This window comes from Scomber scombrus, chromosome 19 (assembly GCF_963691925.1).
Source record: "Scomber scombrus chromosome 19, fScoSco1.1, whole genome shotgun sequence".
Taxonomy (NCBI): domain Eukaryota; kingdom Metazoa; phylum Chordata; class Actinopteri; order Scombriformes; family Scombridae; genus Scomber; species Scomber scombrus.
The window spans coordinates 10438517-10458213 of NC_084988.1; the positions used below are offsets into that span (position 1 = coordinate 10438517).

The 19697-nt window shown below is 37.7% G+C and overlaps 3 protein-coding genes across 3 annotated transcripts in view; 1 reads left to right on the top strand and 2 right to left on the bottom strand.

The window, feature by feature from the left end:
* Positions 1-694: 694 nt before the first annotated feature.
* LOC134001190 (phospholipase B1, membrane-associated-like) lies at positions 695-13482 on the bottom strand. Its single transcript, XM_062440758.1, has 41 exons — positions 13422-13482; positions 12258-12321; positions 12089-12123; positions 11246-11312; positions 11055-11103; positions 10132-10197; positions 9953-10018; positions 9806-9861; positions 9544-9616; positions 9332-9439; positions 9197-9250; positions 8711-8779; positions 8428-8514; positions 8291-8351; positions 8146-8204; positions 7741-7814; positions 7607-7650; positions 6936-7044; positions 6724-6775; positions 6528-6608; positions 6256-6321; positions 6026-6126; positions 5857-5938; positions 5569-5673; positions 5364-5459; positions 5186-5257; positions 4999-5076; positions 4810-4870; positions 4666-4724; positions 4341-4408; positions 4207-4250; positions 3968-4067; positions 3813-3864; positions 3578-3658; positions 2624-2689; positions 2386-2480; positions 2040-2121; positions 1812-1916; positions 1319-1414; positions 1099-1173; positions 695-976 (listed from the first exon to the last, which is right to left on the bottom strand). Exons 1-41 carry the CDS (start codon positions 13480-13482, stop codon positions 695-697), a joined length of 3201 nt encoding a protein of 1066 aa, XP_062296742.1.
* A 2691-nt stretch (positions 13483-16173) lies between these two features.
* LOC134000816 (protein yippee-like 5) lies at positions 16174-19697 on the top strand. Its single transcript, XM_062440303.1, has 3 exons — positions 16174-16392; positions 17207-17358; positions 17478-19697. The coding sequence occupies exons 2-3, from the start codon at positions 17218-17220 to the stop codon at positions 17700-17702; spliced, it is 366 nt and encodes a 121-aa protein (XP_062296287.1). The 5' UTR covers positions 16174-16392; positions 17207-17217; the 3' UTR covers positions 17703-19697.
* lbh (LBH regulator of WNT signaling pathway) overlaps positions 17621-19697 on the bottom strand; it is a 39345-nt gene continuing 37268 nt past the window's right edge. The window contains exon 4 of the transcript XR_009927445.1: positions 17621-17636. The gene's annotated coding sequence lies outside the window, so the exon portion shown is untranslated. The remainder of the gene's footprint in view (positions 17637-19697) is intronic.

The following is a 19697-nucleotide window of genomic DNA, read 5'->3' on the forward strand; positions in this document are numbered from 1 at the left end:
TATTTATATTTACACCTACCAAGAGTATACTGTTCATCCAGAAAGAGTAACCAAGTACATGTATTCAGATAATTCAGTTTTAAGGCAACTATTGTATATTTTACTGCAGTTCAAAATGTGACAGTCCTGATTTCTAATAGTTTTTCATTTCAATAAAATACAACAGTAATAAGTTAATATGCAGTCACTTTTGTGATTGATAACTAGTGATTGTTACATGTAGTTATGGGGAATATGGGGCAGTTCAAGTTTGTTAGACCAGCTACAAAATTTAAATACATATAAACCTGTCAGATGTATTCAAATTTTAAATGTAAAGGGAGTAATTCTTCACAAGGAGTGCTCAATACTTTGAATTTGAATTTGAGTTTGAATGCAGGATTTGTAACGAAATATAATTTAATTGTCTTATTTATTGCTTCACTTAAGGAATAAATAGGAACTTTTTCGACCACTGCAATCCATAAATATTCTTTATGGTTCAAAGACAAGACAAAAGTTGTCTAGACGAAGCAGACATGCCTATCTTATCATGACTTGATTTGAAAAATGTGTCTGAGAGTGCAACTGCCATTACCACAAACAATACGCTTTGTATCCTACAGTCAATATAAATGTTGGAATGTTGTTTTGTAGTTGTGGTTTGCAAATTCTTCCTTAAATAGTCCAGTGCAGAAGAGCAGTAAGTGGCACTTTAAAACACAGTGCCCTTCATCTCCACTTCAGCCGTCATCCCCTTCTTGCTTCTCTTGGCTCTGTAGGAGAGAAGGAGCCAGGTGACACCCCAACCAATCAAAAGACCCGTGACAGCCAGCACGGCAGCAAGCCATACTGGCACACCGTCTGAGCAATCAGGGGTGAGCGGCTGGGCTGTGTTCTGCAGTGTGGTGGTTGTGGTTGTGGTGGTGGGTGCTTTGGTGGTGGTGGTGGTCAGACTGGGCAAGCTGTTCATCCTTGTGAAGATGTAAGGATGCTCCTGGAACGCACAAGTAGGGAGGCTTTGAACAATTTTATTGAAACGTTTATGTAGTTGCGCAGATAATTCACATCTGGATCAGCAATAGTATGCGAGAAGTGCTTGTCAGAAAGCTTTCTTACCTCAGTGGGACACTTGATGTTATGTCTGACATTTGTGAAATGGTTGTAAGTCTGCTTTTTGCCCACTGGCTCCAACTAGAGATAAAAACAGAAACACATCTTTGCTCAGCCAGTTCATGACCAAACTGCAGTGAGATGTAGTCATTAAATCAGACTTGTTCTGAAACCCTTCCTCTGTCAAACAAGCTTAGCTTTTTTCTTTTCGCCTTGTCAAACTCACCATGTTATTCCATATAGCTACAGCCATTTCAGCATGTCCCCGTTCACTGAAGTGGAAACAGTCCCTAGAGAAGTAGGTGTCATCAGGTGTGCCATCCTAGAGAAGAAATAATATCACATCAGTGAAGAAAAATAGTAGGTATTGCAAAGGTCCAATAATGTTGGTACTGTTGAAGTAAAAATCAGGTGGTCAGGTCAATCAAATAAGATTAAAAAGCAATGACTATTCAGCTTAATTATCGTGAAGGTCTATGGTATTAGTTGGTATTTGAAAAAACTTCCAAGGCACTCTGATTATAAGTTTTAAAAAAATAAAATATTTTAATGAATCATAGATAAACCAATCTGTTTCAGCTGACAGAATCTTCATCGGGGTATAGACATCAGTGTTTGTGGGAATTGTGTGCTCTAATGGGAAGGGCTTGTTTCTCTCATCAAGCTAAATGTTTGTATATGGAGTACATCGGAGGGTGGGGAGTTCATGGAAGGCTTACAGCATTCACAGGAACAACGGTGTTTTGAAAAAAGGGCTGCACGACCACAGCAAAGTCCTCTCTGTCATCATACCGGCCTCCGTACACCAATTTTTCCGTCTCAATCTGAAAGAAATACCACAAATGATCATGTTATCAGAGGTTATCTAACAATCCTGGCTTATCAGCATGGTTGACTATTCTTTGAAATAGTAACACTTAGGAAGCATATATTTTGGTCTTCCTAACCTGTATTTCCCGATTGATCCTTTTAACTTCAGCCAACTCTTGAGAATTTTCTCCTGATAACAAGAAGCATGGGCAGACGAACCTGAGGACAAAATGTAACAACTTGTTTGCTTTACATGCTTATTTGCATTGCATATTACAGAATGAGAGGATTAGTTATTAATTCAGAGATAATGTGGTCCTTTAGTAAATACCAAATTATAATGTATATCTTTGCTGGATTGACTAGATATAGGATCAATATAAAGAGAAGTGCTATTGACAAAAAATGCTTGAAAAATGCTCTTTCTAAGGACTCAGTGGTTTATGTGGAATTGATTTGCCACAAGTGGATCAATGTACATACTTTTGTAAGACACTGCACCCAAGACTATCCCTTTTGATCCTGCGGAGGCCTTCAATTTCCAGGATTTCCAAGACACTGACAATTGTCCTGGGAACCTAGAAAGCAAGTACAACTGTTAGTCAGGAAAGGGAAGAAATGAACAAAATTAATCTGGGAGAGAAAACTGCACATCTTTAGTGAAGCATCTCTTGAGTGTGTATTCTGTATGGTATTTACTGCTTACTCTACATGATCTCACCTCTTTGTGCAATATATCCAAGCTTGTCATTAAATGATGGCTGTAGTTCTGAGGTGACAAAGACGCCTGTAGATTTGACACCAAAAGAACATTAAAATTACAAACAATGTTCAAGGCTTTTTATTATTTCATAGGGAACACATGTACATGGTGACTCATATCTTTTTTCATTAACTGACCAATAAATTAATAATTATAATTTTGACCAATAAAAAGTAGGATGATTATGGTACATTTGAGGGAAACTGGCCAAAATTGTATCTAAAAAGCACATATCAACCGAAGGAGCCAAGATTATGCAACATGTATGAGCATATGAGCAACAACTAACCCAAAGCTGTAACTAACACAGTCTCAGAGCTCATCTTATATTGATGCTATGCTTTGATATTCTGATTCAAAGCACAAATATTAAAAGACAGACTACCCTGTCGGTGGAGTGCAAGAAGAGTAATGGAGAGGGAGAGAAAAAACGGAATGAAACAGGAGAAAGAAAAACTAAAGGAGGGAACGAGACAGAGACAGGATGAAGAGAGTCTGGGTTGACTTCTGTGTTGTTTATGCCTCTTAGAGAACAATGCCTGTCACTGTGCTCCCATGTGCTTGTTTAATGCAGACAGAGGCTGGAATAGTAGAGGGAGGGGGCTGTTTTGTGTTGGAGGGGTAAAGTGACAGAATGTGCTCATTCAAAAGAAACCATGTCTGCTCTCATCTCACTCTGACACAATAAAACAATTAGGGGAGGGCTGTCCACAAAGCTTGATTATTCTGCTCCAGTGCTTAGTCCCATTTGGAGAGTGATATCATGAGACAGCTTTACACAGGGCATCATGTAACACCAGGGGATGTTTAACTGCTGTGCTATCAGAGGAAACTGTCTTTTAGGAGGGAAAGACATTAAAATGCCCTTCATCCTGGGGAGATTTCTTATGACGACTTCTTAAATCAACTCACCCGGTCATTACAGTACTGACACAGGTCATTGCCTCCAATGAAGAGGGTCACCAGCTTCCAGTCCTTCTCAAAATCTACTGCCTATTTTCATTATAGGGATAAAGAAAGAATCAGTGCGATAGATGGAACACACATCTAATTTTTCTTGCACATTACATAAAATATTATCATCTGTAGTAACAAAATCATATCAGTGTATGGTTTTGATTCACTTAGTACCAAATATTTAACTCACAGAGTCTTTTTTCATCTTATCAATCAGGTTTCTGACTTGCCCTGGGATTCCTCTGTATAAAATGAGAGATTTTTATTAGTGCATAAAGTATTTAAAACATGGCTCCTTAACACAGAACCAACATGACAACAAATCAAACAAATATTAGAACTCACGAGATTTTAGCTCCTGACACAGCCACGTTGAAGCCAGTCTGACGATTTCCTTGTCCCTTTGACATTCCTCTGATTGTAGGATTAAACTTCCTAAGGATATCTGATGTAAAAAAGTAAAAAGCAAAGGAAAAAGGGTCAAAGTTCTGGTTTTATTACAGTCAAACTCTGTCATCTAGTGGTGCCAATGTGCATTACAAATCAAGAAAGCTGAAAAATAGAAACTGGCATGAGTGACTTACTGGGTAGTGTTGTGGCAGTCTCGAGAGTTTTATCTCCTCCGATGCTGTTAATGAGAAACAAACAAATAAACAACCAATAAATAAAATGCAATGTATATGCATTTTTTGTATGTATAGTTTGTGTAGTTTCTCACCACCATGACACTCCTGTGTACTCAGTTCTTAGTTGCAGCAAATTCTTCGCCTTAGCACCAAAGCCAGTCTACGTGCAGAAAAAAGATGGTTATACTATTTAGTAAGCTTCTGACTGACTCTTGATCAATCACAACAGTTTGAATCATTATTAAACAGTGTTATCAAATAATTACAAATGTCCAAATCCTCAGGACTTAATTACTTGTTCTAGTGGGGGGGGGGGGGGGGGGGGGGGCTGTTGTATCATCTATCTACACACTGGTGATGATGCATAGACACACATCGAAACTATAAACACACAAATATTCTTTTGTACAAACTTACGGTTAGAGAGTCTCCCAGAGCAGCCACCACTTTGATGTCGGCTGGTCGTAACCTGTGAGCTAAAAAAAACATGAGCATGTTTGACATTGACCCCTTCTATGTTTACTCATAATAAATACCTGAAAAAACACCTTGAATGTTTACCTGAAGTGGGTACTGAGTTGGATGGAGCTGTGTTAACGCAGGAGAAGTCACTGCCCCAGTTCTAAAGAATAAAGACATACATGTTTAAGCATTTATAGTTATAATCTATGACTGGGCATCATTTACAAATACCAATCACTGGCCATTCTTAAGTTGTGCTGTATATGAAAGACAGAAACTATAACCTACAGTAACAGGGGCAGGGGTGGGGGGAGGGCCTGGAAAGGTGTAGTTGCTGTTGATAGCAGTTCTGAAGAATGGGATAGTCTGATAAAGAAATTATAAAAACATATTTAATACACAAAAATTATAAAAACAACAACATACAATGTATAGTAGTTGGTAAAGTGTTTAACTGTGAAGCAAATGTTGTTACCTCTGAGGGGCATTTCAAATCAATTCCAGCCATGAAGTCTTGAGTAAAAGTCTTGTTGCCCACTGGCTCTAACTACAAGAATAAAAGTTAAAGTTAAAGGTCAGTGAAATATTTTGGATTATTAGAACAGATATAGAAATATATGACCACATGTTCCAAAATACATAATAAAACCTACCATGTTGTTCCAAAGAGCACGGGCCATGAGAGTGTGAGCTTTCTGGCTGAGATGAAAACAGTCAGGTGAAAAAAAAGAGCGATCAGGCTTTCCATCCTTTAAGAAAAATAGAAAAGAGGCAGAAACGTAAAAAACACGGATTGTCAGGGATTAAAAGAAATGAATGAAAGCACCATTAGGAATCTGTCATTGTTTCAGGTCTTACTTCTACAATGGGAAGGACAATTTCTCTGAAGAGGGGCTGCAGCACCACAGTGAAGTTGTTGTGTGTGTCATACCGGCCGGAGTCAATTAGCTCTCTCATTGCATGCTGGAAGAAAACAAACAAAAAGCATGTGTAAGAGAAGTGTTGTAGCTCTATCTAGCCTATCTAAAGGTATTAGATGTACTTTTAAGTCCTCAAAGTCAAATTAAGACAAACCCAGAAATCCAGAAAGCACATGGAAATAAGGAAAAATCAAGATTCTTTTCTTAGCATTTCTCAGTCTTGTACCTGATAAGCTCTATTGAAGTTATTAACCGTCTGGAGTTCAGAGGATCCATCTTTAGGCTTCAGTATGCAGGGGCAAATTAAACTGAAACATAAACGTCCAAACTGTTAAATAATGACTCAATCAGTTGTTTGGTCAACTCTTTGTATTATAGAACCAAACATCACCAACCTTACAAACCAGGTGGGACAGCCCAGAGTTTTATCTTGGTGCAGCTTACGCAATGGTACAATATTTAACATTTCAACGAGATTGACAATGGCTCGAGGCACCTGGATGGGAACAAAACAGAATTATTTTTTGCAATTTAAACACAACTATGAAAAGGTGAACATACACTTATGTTGCATGTATATGTACTTTAAGTGGAACAAGGTGCAAGACATTTTTTTAAAACATACTTCATGATGGAGTATGTCCAGAGCTTGGCGGATACGCCCGACCACATTCTTGGGCGAGAAAAAAATCTGTGGAATACATGGATATCACCAGTGAACATGACACAAAGCAAACCTGGACAAATGTATGTATGGAATAATCATTTAGACAAAAAAAATGATGATATCAGATCTTATACTATCAAAATGTAAGGCTGTTTCATACAAAAAGGTGCAAGCATGATGAAGATAACAAAAATATGAAAAATCTTAATAAAGTAGATAAGAATACTCACACTGTCTGTGCAGAAGTCACATATGTCATTGCCCCCAATAAACATGGTGATCACTTTCCAGTCATTATGGAAATCTATGCGCTGTAAACAGATAAGAAGGAAATGTGGTTTTAATTTGTGAATATAAAACCGAGACAAAGGTTGCTTTGTGGAGGCTTACAGCATCTGCCTGCTTTTTCAATTACCGCTGCCTTACCGAATCATTTTTCATTTTGTCCACCAGGATGCGCACCTGTTGCACCATATCACTGAAAACACAAAAACATTTTTGATTAGTAGGGTCCAAGAAGTGAAAATGCATTGTTCCGGTGATCTGTAAGTTTTGCTGGGGTTTTATTGACTATTTGATTGAAAAGATAAATAAGAATAAAAAGTAATGAATGATAATAAATAGACAACATGACTGACCCACTCTTAGCTCCTGCTACAGCCTGGTTGAGGAAGGCCTGAGGAGTTGCCTCATTACCTATTCCCTTTGAGAAGCCAGTCACAGAGGGGTTAAACTCCCTCAGGATGTCTGCATACCACAAACACAACGAAGCTTAGAAAATCTAAAATGGAGCTTAAACAGATCCGGAAAAAAATTTGTGCATTCTGCTTTCAGTATTAGATTAAGTGATTCATTATGATCTCAGAAAAATCATATAAACATTTTTAAATTCTATTTTAACATACAGAAAAAATAGTATCATCATACATCATACATTGTCCCAAAAATCCTCTTGTCATATTCTTACACATTTCTGTTGTAAAATTTAAAGCTCTTGACGCATTTTGTGAATTTAATTTAAACATGTTTTAAATATTAAGCATCTTATTATTTACGATAAAAGACATCCTACAGGCATTTATTTGAGTCAGGTTGTTAGTTAACTTTAAAAGATGTCTGCAGGGCAGTGAAGTCTATTATGATCATGATAAGATAGCATAATCATAGATGTTATCAAACATACTGCTACAATTGGAAAATTATGAACATCTTAGATTTGATAAGATAAACCTCCATTACACATTTTATGGGATTGGTTTAATTGGCAGCATTATTATACTTTTTGTTAAAATAAGACAGATACACCTACTTGGCAAAGTGGTCACAGTGGTAATGTTTTCATCACCGCCAATGCTGAAAATTGCAGACGTAGCCTGTTAGGTTTATAGTAAATGCAGCTCACAGAATTACCATGACCTCTTGAAGTATTTTCCCCACACTTACCTCCATGACAGTCCTCGGTACTCATTAATCACTAATAGAAGGTTGTCTGTCTTTGCACCCACACCATTGGCTGCCTATCAAAAACATCAGATGGGGAGAGACCACTCAGAAACAAATTACTGTTTACTTACTAGAGCCAGAGTTAATGTACGTACCAGTCAAAAGTTTAGACATACAGTACCTCCCCATTCAATTGCATGAGAAAGTATGTCCAAACTTTTGATTGGTACTCTACATTGAAAAAAAAATGTAGTAGCCACATTTGTATTGAAATTAAAATGTGGTTTACCATTTGAATTAAATGTGTATGAATGATATGTATTAGAATTATAAGAGTACAGTTTTTTAAAGTGATTGATATACTGTTTGAATTTGACTGGAAATCAAAAAGTACAAGAAACTCACTGTCAGAGAGTCGCCTACTGCTGCAACCACCTTGATATCTGCAGGTCTGAGTTCATGAACTACACAGGAGAGAAAATAATGTGCTCAAGTGTGGTATATAAACATTTTCCCAACATGTGTGAGCAGAATTAGTTTTGTAGACTACCTGAAGTGGGTCTCGTAGGGGATGGACTACGGTCTGTGCAGAGAATGTCGGTACCCATGACCTGAAAAACATTCTTTAATGAATTAAACTGTATACTCTACTCTTCAATATGGTTTTGAAACTGTCAAAGATCTTACCGGGTCTGTCAGTGAAGAGGCTTCGCTGTAAACCTTCTCCTCTCTGCTGGTGGGGGAATTTATCTGTGTCCGCAGGAAAGGTCGTTCCTGGAATTCATGTCATAGTTTTAACTGCAGCATCGGATTTAAAATCTTGAATAGGTTAAATGATTTTTTTTTTGGGGGGGGGGGGTCCTCAATTGCTGCTAGCATTTCTAAACATTTTTCAAGGCTGTAAAACATGGCGCTATGACATTTAGGGATGACTTGATAAAATCTTGTGTTATGTGATGTCATGCCTCACCTGAGTAGGGCAAGGAATACTGATGATACTGGTGTCCTTGACCTCTATCTGATCTGTTGATGGCTGAAGCTGTGGAAGGAAAACGTCACAATTGATTAGGATTTTTGGCAATGTGGTGCCATCCTGTGCAGTCAAGGACCATACAGTGTCAAACAGCACTGATTACACTATTTATTTCATATACTTGTGGCGTGAACAAAGCTGGAAGAAGTCATCCTGTAGATAATCTCATCAAGTTAATCTTTACATCTCTTATCTAATCTCTCTTCAGAGCAATACAAGTTTACAATTATCAGCTTTCTTTTACTTTAAGGGATCATTGAGACTGTCCCTTGTTTGCTCATTTTATAGCTGTCACACAAGGTCCATTTCAGTGTCAGAACAATTTACAGATCAATATGGAGAGTTTGAAACGTGCTGCTTTGTCGCACAGCGTAACATACAGTATATTTACAGATTTGACTGTCAGTCATGGTATGAACTTACCAGGTTTGTCCATAGCTGAATAGCTAGTTGGTCTATCTCAGACAATGTGTTCTCCTACAAAGATGAGATTTTCTGGTTACACATTATATACACTATTGTTTATTATAACTGGCATCCAGGTGTAGTTTTACTTACAGAATCTAAAATGGGGTCAGTGATTACTGGCACAGCCTGCAGCAGGGCAGTGAAGTCCACACTGTTACTTTGCCACTTTGGATTTTCCAAGATGTGATTTAGAGAATCCTAAAAACAAGACCAATGAATAACTGTCAAGCAACTGGCTAAATATGGTTCAGAAGAGCATGAACCAAAAGCATGCACATACCAGTAATTTATATATAAATTACCTGCAGTTGTTTTAGAAGAGTTGCTTTATGTAGTCGCTGGTTTATGCGTTCATCTCTCATACACTCACACCAGCTACAAAATAAAAAAGCAAGCACATCACTGCGACATGCCCTTTACAAATAACAGGATTAGAACACTACAGGCTACATACATCAATGTAAAATGCATAAAAAGAAAGCTTAACTATAAAAAGTCAGTTTTTATAGTGTATAATACTAGCTACTTTGCTTGCTTTTTACTTGCTAAATATGAAACACTCACTTGTCCTGTTGATGAATTGTGCTCCAGACCACAACGTGAACTAAGGTGTGATGTAACTGTAAAGTATACCCAACATATAAGATTTTTTCCCATTTTTTTGTTCATTGCAAACTTATTAAAAAACATATTTAAAAAAGGGGACTGTACCCATTTCTGCAATATTTGCAGAGCTGCTTCTACTTCCTGCACAACAACGTTAACATCTGCAGCAACCTGAAGCACAAAGAAACGGTTACACTCTTATCATCCTTTATAGATCCTAACACATGCAACATCAAACATGATCAAACAATATTTAGATGTAGTTATGGAACAAGGAATCTTACATGTGGTGAACAGGTGCATGTGAAATCTGTTGGTACAAACAGCAGCACAAATTTCCAGTCTGAGACCTGCAAAGATACAACAAAAAGCAAACTGAGCAAACTCCATCCACTGTGTGGGAAAATGCTTGAGAATAAAACTAGTAAGTAGACCTTGAATATTTTGTTTTTACCAGATTTCTGTCCTGTGGCCTAAAATGGGTTGATTGACTGTAAATACTCCTATTTATGTAGTTTTAGTTTTATCTTTTGATCTGAGCATTTTAAAAACAATAAACTGTGACTGTTTTTTGTAGGAAATATATTTTTGGCAAAAATACCCAAACACTTCAGGTTTAATTATATCAAACTATTTGTATGTAGCCTGTTGAAGATCTTGGGGAATTGAAGCACCACCATCTGTTTGATTAAACTCTCACTAACACCTAAAGTGAGAGGGAAATGTGAGTTTTAGTTGCACCTAATTCAACTTTTATGTCTTTGGACAGTGTCATAAAAGCAGTGCACCCAGAGAAACCCCACATGAACGTGAAGGAGAACATCACACAGAAAAGTCCACAATGACCATAACTGTGTTGTCGTGAGTTGATCATACTAATCTCTGAAACACCCTGCTTCAGTTTCAGATAAGCATAAATGAAAGAGAACTCTTTGTTCTTCCTGACATTCGTTGGAGGATTTCACTGTCAGTCTAACACTCATTGAGGGGTGAAAATGAACAGGTTACGAGCATGAACAGTTAAGAGTATGTGCTGTGACAATAACTCTTCTTGCTCTTTTTTCTGTTTTTTTGATTGTCAATAATGTGCTTTCAGTAAAAGTGTTATTGCAACACTTTTGTTTATTTCTTTATAATCATATTATACTGGACCAACCAAATGTGTTTAAAAGACATAAAACGTTGTTATGAGAAGGTTAATGTGTACCTGATGTGAAAGGGATAGAGACAGCTCCTCTGCTTCCTCCAACAAGCTCCTGGAACACAAATAATAAATCACATACAGTATCTTCAGCAATCATAATCAAGTTAATGCTGTGTGTGTGTGTGTGTGTGTGTGTGTGTGCGTGCGTGCGTGCGTGCGTTCGTGCGTGCGTGCGTGTGTGTGTGTGTGGTTACCTGGGCTGCAATGAGGGCTTATTCACATGTTCATTGATCACTTCAGGGTTAAACATAGACAGCAACTCTGTTCAAGACACATTATAGAGACTCCTGTTAATCTTAATAAATCTCAGTAATAGTGCTGAATCATGTTGTGATTGATGTTGTGAAAAGACTGATGGGCTGATGTGAGCGTCAACTCATGATGCCAGTTATACTTAGTTTTATGTGAAATGAAGGTCAACGACCTGTGTTTACAGCCAACTGTCTTATCCTGAGAGATAATCTCAACTTCTCTTCAGTGTATGCACTGTATCTTACATTTTCTCTGAAATGGTCTTGACTCTGACCTTGAAGTACTGAACTCACTGCAAATTGTAAATACTTTTAACCACATTGTCAGATGATTCCTTGATTGTGAGAAAAGTGTCTGTTTTTGTCTTTATTTAACTCAGAGTTAATAAGTGACAGAAAAAGTGTATACCATGGTTCACTAGTTAAAAACGAATCATATCGTGAAAATTTTACATACTGAAAGTGATAATAATTAGCTGGAAACGTATCACTGTATTCTAATATTTAACTTGAACAATATGAGACTGTTGTTTTCAAATGTATGTAATGTATGATAACATGGTGGAAAATCATGATTTCCTTAATTACCTTGTCATACAAAATAATGCCTGCAAAAGTGAGAAATAAATGTAATATCTACAAGACTAGAAGTATTGTGAGAATTATGTTCAAAACCAACACTACCATCTAGAGCATTTTAAACTGACTATGTTTTTAGAGTAATATAAACATATTTGTTTCTTCTTGATGTTGGTAACACTCAATGATGAAAAAGTTTAGACTTACCAGCTACTCGACTGACCACTCTGGATGCTTCATCCCTGAAAATAAACACAGACACATTGTTATAGAGACAGTGAGGGTTTCATTATATTAGCTGCATATAGTATGTGATTTCTATATTACTGAATTTGTGCACTGAACTATTATTATGCTTTTCATCTGAACTCTCTACCTGTGTGAGTGAGGCATCCCCAAGGCATAAACAGCTGAGATATCAGCCGGTCTGAGAGCATGAACTGATGAAGAGGAAAAAGTGGTCAAAAACATCATGATGCAACATCTGACACATATTTTAAATACTCTTTACATGTAATATGACTATTGAAGAGACGGATGCTTATGCCTATAGTCATTTTAAACTAGCAAATAGATTAATATGATTATTGATATGACTGGATAGTGCACTAGAAAATGCCTACCTGCGGAGGATGGGGAGAATGAGTCAGATACTGGTGAGCAGAGTATTGACATGTAGCTTTCTGTCTGTAACATTGAAAAACAATTCCTCAGACTGTCATTGCATTTATACAGAGCAAATTATTGATTGATCATTTGACTGATGAGCACCCAAGTGTAAGAACAGATGTATAATACCTCATCTGCTTTCTCTGTTGATGGTTCATTTTGTACATTAATGTTGGCAGCGTCTACATGTGACATAAGAAAACACCCAAATTAACTTAGAGGCAACATGAGATTTAAAGGTTTTTCTTAATAGCTTAAAAAAATAAATTTTGAAAAGTTAACATGTTAACAAGTAAGAATAACATTTTGTCCATTCCCATTCCCCTAGACATTTTCTGTTTACCATGGGTTTATGTTTCCTGTAATAATTGTGCTGCTGTGTTGTGTTTACTTTACCATACATACTGATTCATGAAGAAGTAACTGAATTTACTTCTACTTATTGCTCGTGGCATCAGAAACTGTTATGGCTGTGTTATAAACTGCACTGCAATAAACTGTTTTTCCCCCATAGGCAACCAAACATCCTCTGTGTAAGGTGGATATTTTATACTAAACTAATGGAGACAATATGCACTTTTCTTACATTCAACTCTATTATACATAACTAAAGAAAAAGGTACTGGGTAAATGAGATTGTAACCTGCTTTCATCCAGTTTTGCAAATGGACTATAAGCGCTGAATTAGTTGTAAACATCAGCCAGTTCTGTGAACATGACCAAAAAACCATGACCTTCATCTAAACAGACTGGCTTTTTATTTACCAACTCACCTTACCTTGCATATAAGTGTTTCTAACTGCAATAAGTTATTCACTGTATTCATTTTGTCCAAACAATGTTGTGAATTCATCCATGGGCTGTACTTTACCTGTAAACTGAGCGCAGGATCCAACAAGAGCTGCCAGAATCAAGAATGCAGATGTAGTCATGATGTGCTGAGATACTGAATGTCCTCCACACTGAGGGGGTTTGTGTAATGTCCTCCTCTTTTCCCCCCCTTAGCCTCAGAGAAAGAATGAGTGTATTCTTTCAGTGACTGTAAAAGTACACTGTATCTGTAATGGGTGTGGAGAAGGTAAATAGTTCACAGGAAGGGACAGGAAAAGAAGAAGAAACCCTGTTTCTGATGCAAAACGAAGTGCTGTCAGTTCTGCTGTCTTTTTCACTCCCTCTCTTTTATTCTCACTCATATCTTTCTCTTATCACTTGATGTGGATAACAATCAACAATATTACTATTCACGACTCTTCCTTATCTGTTTGTCAGTGCATGACTGTCTCACCTGCATTTTCCCCCCTGTAAATTGGAGAAATATCATTATATCTTGCAACAGACCAAACTGATACACAATGGAAGGTCAGTGAGATGTTAAGTGGCTTTCACACTTGAATGGCATGAATTGCCACCTAATCTGTCTGCATGGTTTCTGTATTTTTACAATACTAAGCCAGACAGTAACATTTTTTTAACTGAATATCAAAAATAAACCACATTGTTTATCAATATTAATGGTACATTGATATAGACATTGATTGAACAGAAATATTTAATAGTTTAGAAAAAGGTGTTTTGACCACATAAATGTCTCCTAAGCATTTTAAAAGGATAAGACCAAAATATGACATTATCCAGGAGGTACACTTTGTTCTGCTCCATCAGTTCAAGGAAGTAGGAAAGACTTTGTGGACACAATGATAGTAACCAAAGAGATTTACTGTGGAAATGAACTACATCTCTGGTTCATAATAAAACTCATTAGTGTGTAAAAGCTCAAACAGTTCGTTTATGATACCCTGAACGGTCTAGTTAGTTTAAAGTCTTATTTCTTGAGCTTTTAGAGAGGTGTTTTCATGCTGGATTAGATCATTGATAATATTGACAGAACTATGCAAATCATAAGGATAACAGACTACTTTGTACTAGTGCTTTACTGGATGCACATTCATAAGACAGCGTGTCACTTGGGATGATAACTTCCTGGTCTTTAATGTACATCACCAGGGTTATATAATTTTAAGTTAACAGCTAGCAATTAAGCAAAACTGGTTCTGTTTTGGAGATGTGAAAAGATATGACTTGATTGCTAAATACTTTATGAGTTTGTCCTTAGATTGGCTTTGCAGATAGCGTGACCCTTGGAATCAGGATGGCATGAAACAATAAGATATCTTGATGGCGTGATACCCATCAAGCAGAAAAAAATGTAACATTTTATTATGTGGAGATATGTTGCATCGAAATAGTATAAAATAAACACGGACACACACACACACACACACACACACACACAAACACACACACACACATATTATTTTATTTGTCACATACGATTAGATGTAAATAAATACTGAAGAATTTAATGAATATGAGTATATTTGCAGTCACCAGATGTTACTAAATAAATCTCACTCAATTCTGTGTCATAACATCGTCAGGCTCCTTCCTTAATGCGTCATTCAAAAGTCAAACCGAACTTCATGTGCTATTTCAGGCCATGCCGCCAAGCACTAATTGAATGGCACCTTGATCCACACTTGGCTTTTTGTCTGGAGGACTGGGAGGACTTTGTCTGGGCTGGAAGTACAATTGTTGTACTTCATTGTCCGCGTGACGTCATATTTGTAGTGCTATTGTTGCATTTTTGTGGGCTCAAATCTAAAATCTCACCTAGGGCACTAACGTAGTCAGAGCTGGCCTTGAAAGTAGGCCTATAGTTTTAGCCCATGATTCTCAAAGTGGGGTGCGGGGACCCCCAGGGCTCCTTTAGGGAGTTCCAAGGGGTCCCCAGCAAAAAAGGGTAATACACTATTTTCCAATAATTCCATCCATAAGCAACACAATGACAGAATGTATGAGTATTTTGGAAATGGTTTTCATACACACTCTGTAACATATGGAAGTCCATTTCTGGTAAATGGACTGTAATTATATAGTGCATTTCTAGTCGTTATGAACGCTCAAAGCACTTTTACACTACATGTTTCATTCACCCATTCACACACTGATGGCAGGAGCTACCACACAGGGTGCCAACCTGCTCATCAGGAGGAAGCTAACCATTCATACATTGCACAGCAACGAGGACACATCGACATGTGGACTGAAGGACCCGGGAATCGAACCACCAATCTTCCAATTGGTGGACGACCGCTCTACCTCCCGAGCCACAGCCACTTCCAATGTGATGAAAAAAAATATATAATGAGAATCTTTCTCAAAATAATAACTTAGTAACTCAAAATAATCATCAAAATAATGAGAAAATATCTCAAAATAATGAGGAACCTTCTCAAAATAATGACTTAGTAACTCAAAATAATTTGAAAATATCTCAAAATTATGACTTATCTTATGACTTACTAGTATCTGATTATGTAAGATACTAAGTCATTATTTTGAGATAGTATCTGATTATTTTGAGATATTAAGTCATTATTTTGAGAAAGTTCCTCATTATTTTGACTTACAGGATCTTTTTTTTCACATTGGTGGAAATGGGCTTCGACAGTAAGAAAACATCTTAAAGCAAAACTCTTATTAAATGGGGGTCTGAGGTCTAATTTGTTTCATTTTAGGTCACATACATGACCACTGTCCCGCTCTCTGCTGCCACCTGGTGGAGCAGCAGGCCGCCGCAGCACGGGTCGTTGCGTCAGGACCGGATGTTGACACTGGTCTGGAGCTCAGCAGCAGACAGGAACAGCTGAAAAAGAACAACAAAGCCACGAAGACGACGACGACGGTCCAAACAACAGATGTGCGCCTAAAATATACCAAATATATCGGTGACATCATCGGCGGTGGAGACATTTTGTGCCAATAAAGCCAAACTTGACGAGGTGGGAAGCCGTCATTGAGAGATAAGCAGAAAATCCGTGTTGTTGGTGTGTCTCTGAGCTTGTTGTCGACATCGCTGTTAGCTGAGCTGCTAATGTTAGCATCTTTTGACGCGTTCATTTAACTCAATCTGTGCGACAAAGCTCTCACAAAATGTCCCTACTCGCAGCGAAAATCCCCAAATGTTGGGGAACCCAGGCAAACCCATTCATATTTTTTATGCTGTGTTTTTCAGTATTCTTCATGCTGACTTTTGTTTTCAGCCCCATTCAAAGCTCAGCTGCCATCTACAGTCAACAGCACTCATGACAAGTCAGCCAGGAACAAAAGTACTTGTTGAAATGAGGGAAATGTTAAATAGCAGCTACAAAAGGGATACATCAAGAACACCATAAAATACAGTTAAACCAAATACCTGTTTTTAAGTTTATAATGCTTGATTTTTAGTAAGAATGTTAAATATGAATATATGATATTTCTGTATCTTCAGTTCCCAGTTTCTTGTGAAAATAATGTTTGGTTATCAAAGCCAGTAAATCCTGGTGACTGATATTTAGCTTGCTTTTACTGTGCAGCAGTACAGACCTATTGTAAAAAAAAAAAAGAAGAAGAAGAAAAGTTTCATGTCCAAGCTGCGATAACCCAGATTACATTATTAGAGACTATCTTATCAAACTTCATCTTGATAAGCTATATAACTGTTAGTCACAGGCATAATAGTAATCCTCATGATCAGTAATGTGAACCTAATGTGTTAACCTGCCCAATATAAATAGATATACATTTCTTATGTAAGCCTCACTTCTTCAATCCTAGAAAATTGAACAATGGGACGTATCTTCTTGGACCACATTGGAGGAACACGCCTCTTTTCCTGTGCCAACTGCGACACCATTTTGACTAACCGCTCTGAGCTTATCTCCACACGCTTCACAGGAGCCACTGGCAGAGCTTTCCTCTTCAACAAGGTACACAGACATTAACCAAGCAGGTCTTACCTATTATTATATTCTCTCCTCAATCATAAAACATATTATTATATTATAAGATCAATTATATATTATATTCTGTATATATTCTTCCACAGGTAGTGAACCTGCAGTACAGCGAGGTGCAGGACAGAGTGATGCTTACTGGCAGGCACATGGTGAGGGATGTCAGCTGCAAGAACTGCAACAGCAAGCTCGGATGGATCTACGAGTTTGCTACTGAGGACAGTCAGAGGTACAAGGAGGGACGTGTAATCCTGGAGAGGGCGCTAGTCAGGGAGAGTGAGGGCTTTGAAGAGCATGTCCCCTCAGACAACTCATGATCCCCTAACCTTGGATTAACTTGTGTGGGGAAAACTTACTCCCGAGTCCTCCTTTCCCTCTCCTTTATCCCCCTGCCTCTGTGCTGCACCATTTGCAGATTAAGTGGTCTGTGAAGTTTTGGCTTCACCCTCTTACCCCACCCCAGTCTCTGGCCTATGACCTTAGACCTCTGCTGATTTGAAGATTGAATTTGCTGGATCTATTCTTGCTGAATAGGTTCCCCCAAAATACGTCCTGATTTATGTGTCACAGGGCGCCCTCCCCAAAAACAGCTGGGGACTCAGATAGGGGAAACTTCACTTGTTTACATGTTCATGCACGGTCACACAGAATTTTCACCACCACTGCACAAGGCATGCTCCACCCTTTCTCATATGGTAATTCAACATATGCATGATAACAGTCATGATTAGTCACATAACAAAATGCATTACTTGGTCACTGAAGGCTGTAGAGCTCAGTATATTCATCCCCCAGACTCAGGCAAAGCAACCTGCCCACTCCACTCAACAACATAAAACAAACCAATGGAGGATTCACTCTACATATGGCTTTCTTGGCTCTTGTGCTTCTGTGTTGTGAACTTTGTCTCACTGTACTTGTCACTGGTGAGCACTGAATGCATTTAAGACCATGATAGTTGTTATTTCTGTATCAGTTACCTCTTTTTAGCCGGTAGTGTTATTAATGTAATAGTGTTTAAAATCTACATTTTCAATAATGCAACGCACAGATTGATGTCATATTTAAGAATTCATTGTAGTGTTTGATGGTGGTAGGGATTTTTATTTAGATCTGCCTCACATGATGTGCAATTATTTTGAGTGATGTGACATTCTTGAAATGTACACAGTGTCCCTCTGATACAGTTCACATTGTGGAAGTGATCTCCTGTACAGTAGACAATCCTACAATTGATCCTGCAATTTAATTGGGTTGTACCACTCTCCATCTGTTACCATGGATTCTGTGCCTGTGTGGTGTGCTGTGTGAAGAGCAATATGTCACTGCAGTGACTTATCAGGAGCTTGTACCTTCCAGCCACTTCTCTTCAATATGCCGGAGGAGGAATGTGTCTGAGACGTGATGGAGATATTCTCCATCTGTCTGCTGGCCTAAGGATAGGATTATGAGAGGATGGGTCATGCAAGTGTTTTAAATTAGCAGGATGGAAAAGGTAACGGAGCCTCTGAAAGAATAAGTACAACCACAACACAACTAGCATTCAGTTCTTTTCTATAAAACAGCAGTATTGGAAGTGACACACCAACAATCAATCCTGCTTGAGTCTACTTTTAAGGCCTGTATTCGATTGAACAGTTGCAGAGTGCTAGTGACCCATCCTCTTTTTATAATCCTAGGCTAAGGGCACATTTGGTCATTACATGGCCTTTTCCTTGTAAGACAAAGCCAAACAAGCTTGGTGTCATCCTCTGATTAGGCCACAGACGTTTCCGAAGTGTCCTGTGAAGATTTCAATCAAAATCTCAAATTGTTAAAAAAAAACAAAAAAAAAACAATACAAAAAAATCTTAATTTTTATGACATTTGAGGTTATTTTTGGACTGATTTCTAGCAGGCATTACCAGAATGGTCCAGCCTTCACTTTGTGACACTGTAAATGTTTTTGCTTGCATTTACAAGGTCATGCAAGACAGCACTAGTTGTCATTTCTACAGAAAAATCTAAAGTTAAATTAAATGAATATGGCTTTTTCAGGACACTGACACCATCAATATCCCCAGGTCTGTGCAGTGAACAGTCAATAGCCATGACAGAATATTATCATTTGTTGCTAACTTTTAGCATTTTATTGATTGGCCAGTTGTTTTTATTTGCTTTACTCAATATGATTATTGTTTTATTAATGGGTACATTTATCTTATTGTGCATTTTCTTGATTGGAGGTTTGGAGAAAAAAAAAGGTTTTCTTGTATGGCTATAGCAAGATTTTCTCTGCTGTTATTTCTAAATAAAGATGTGGTCTTGCTGGG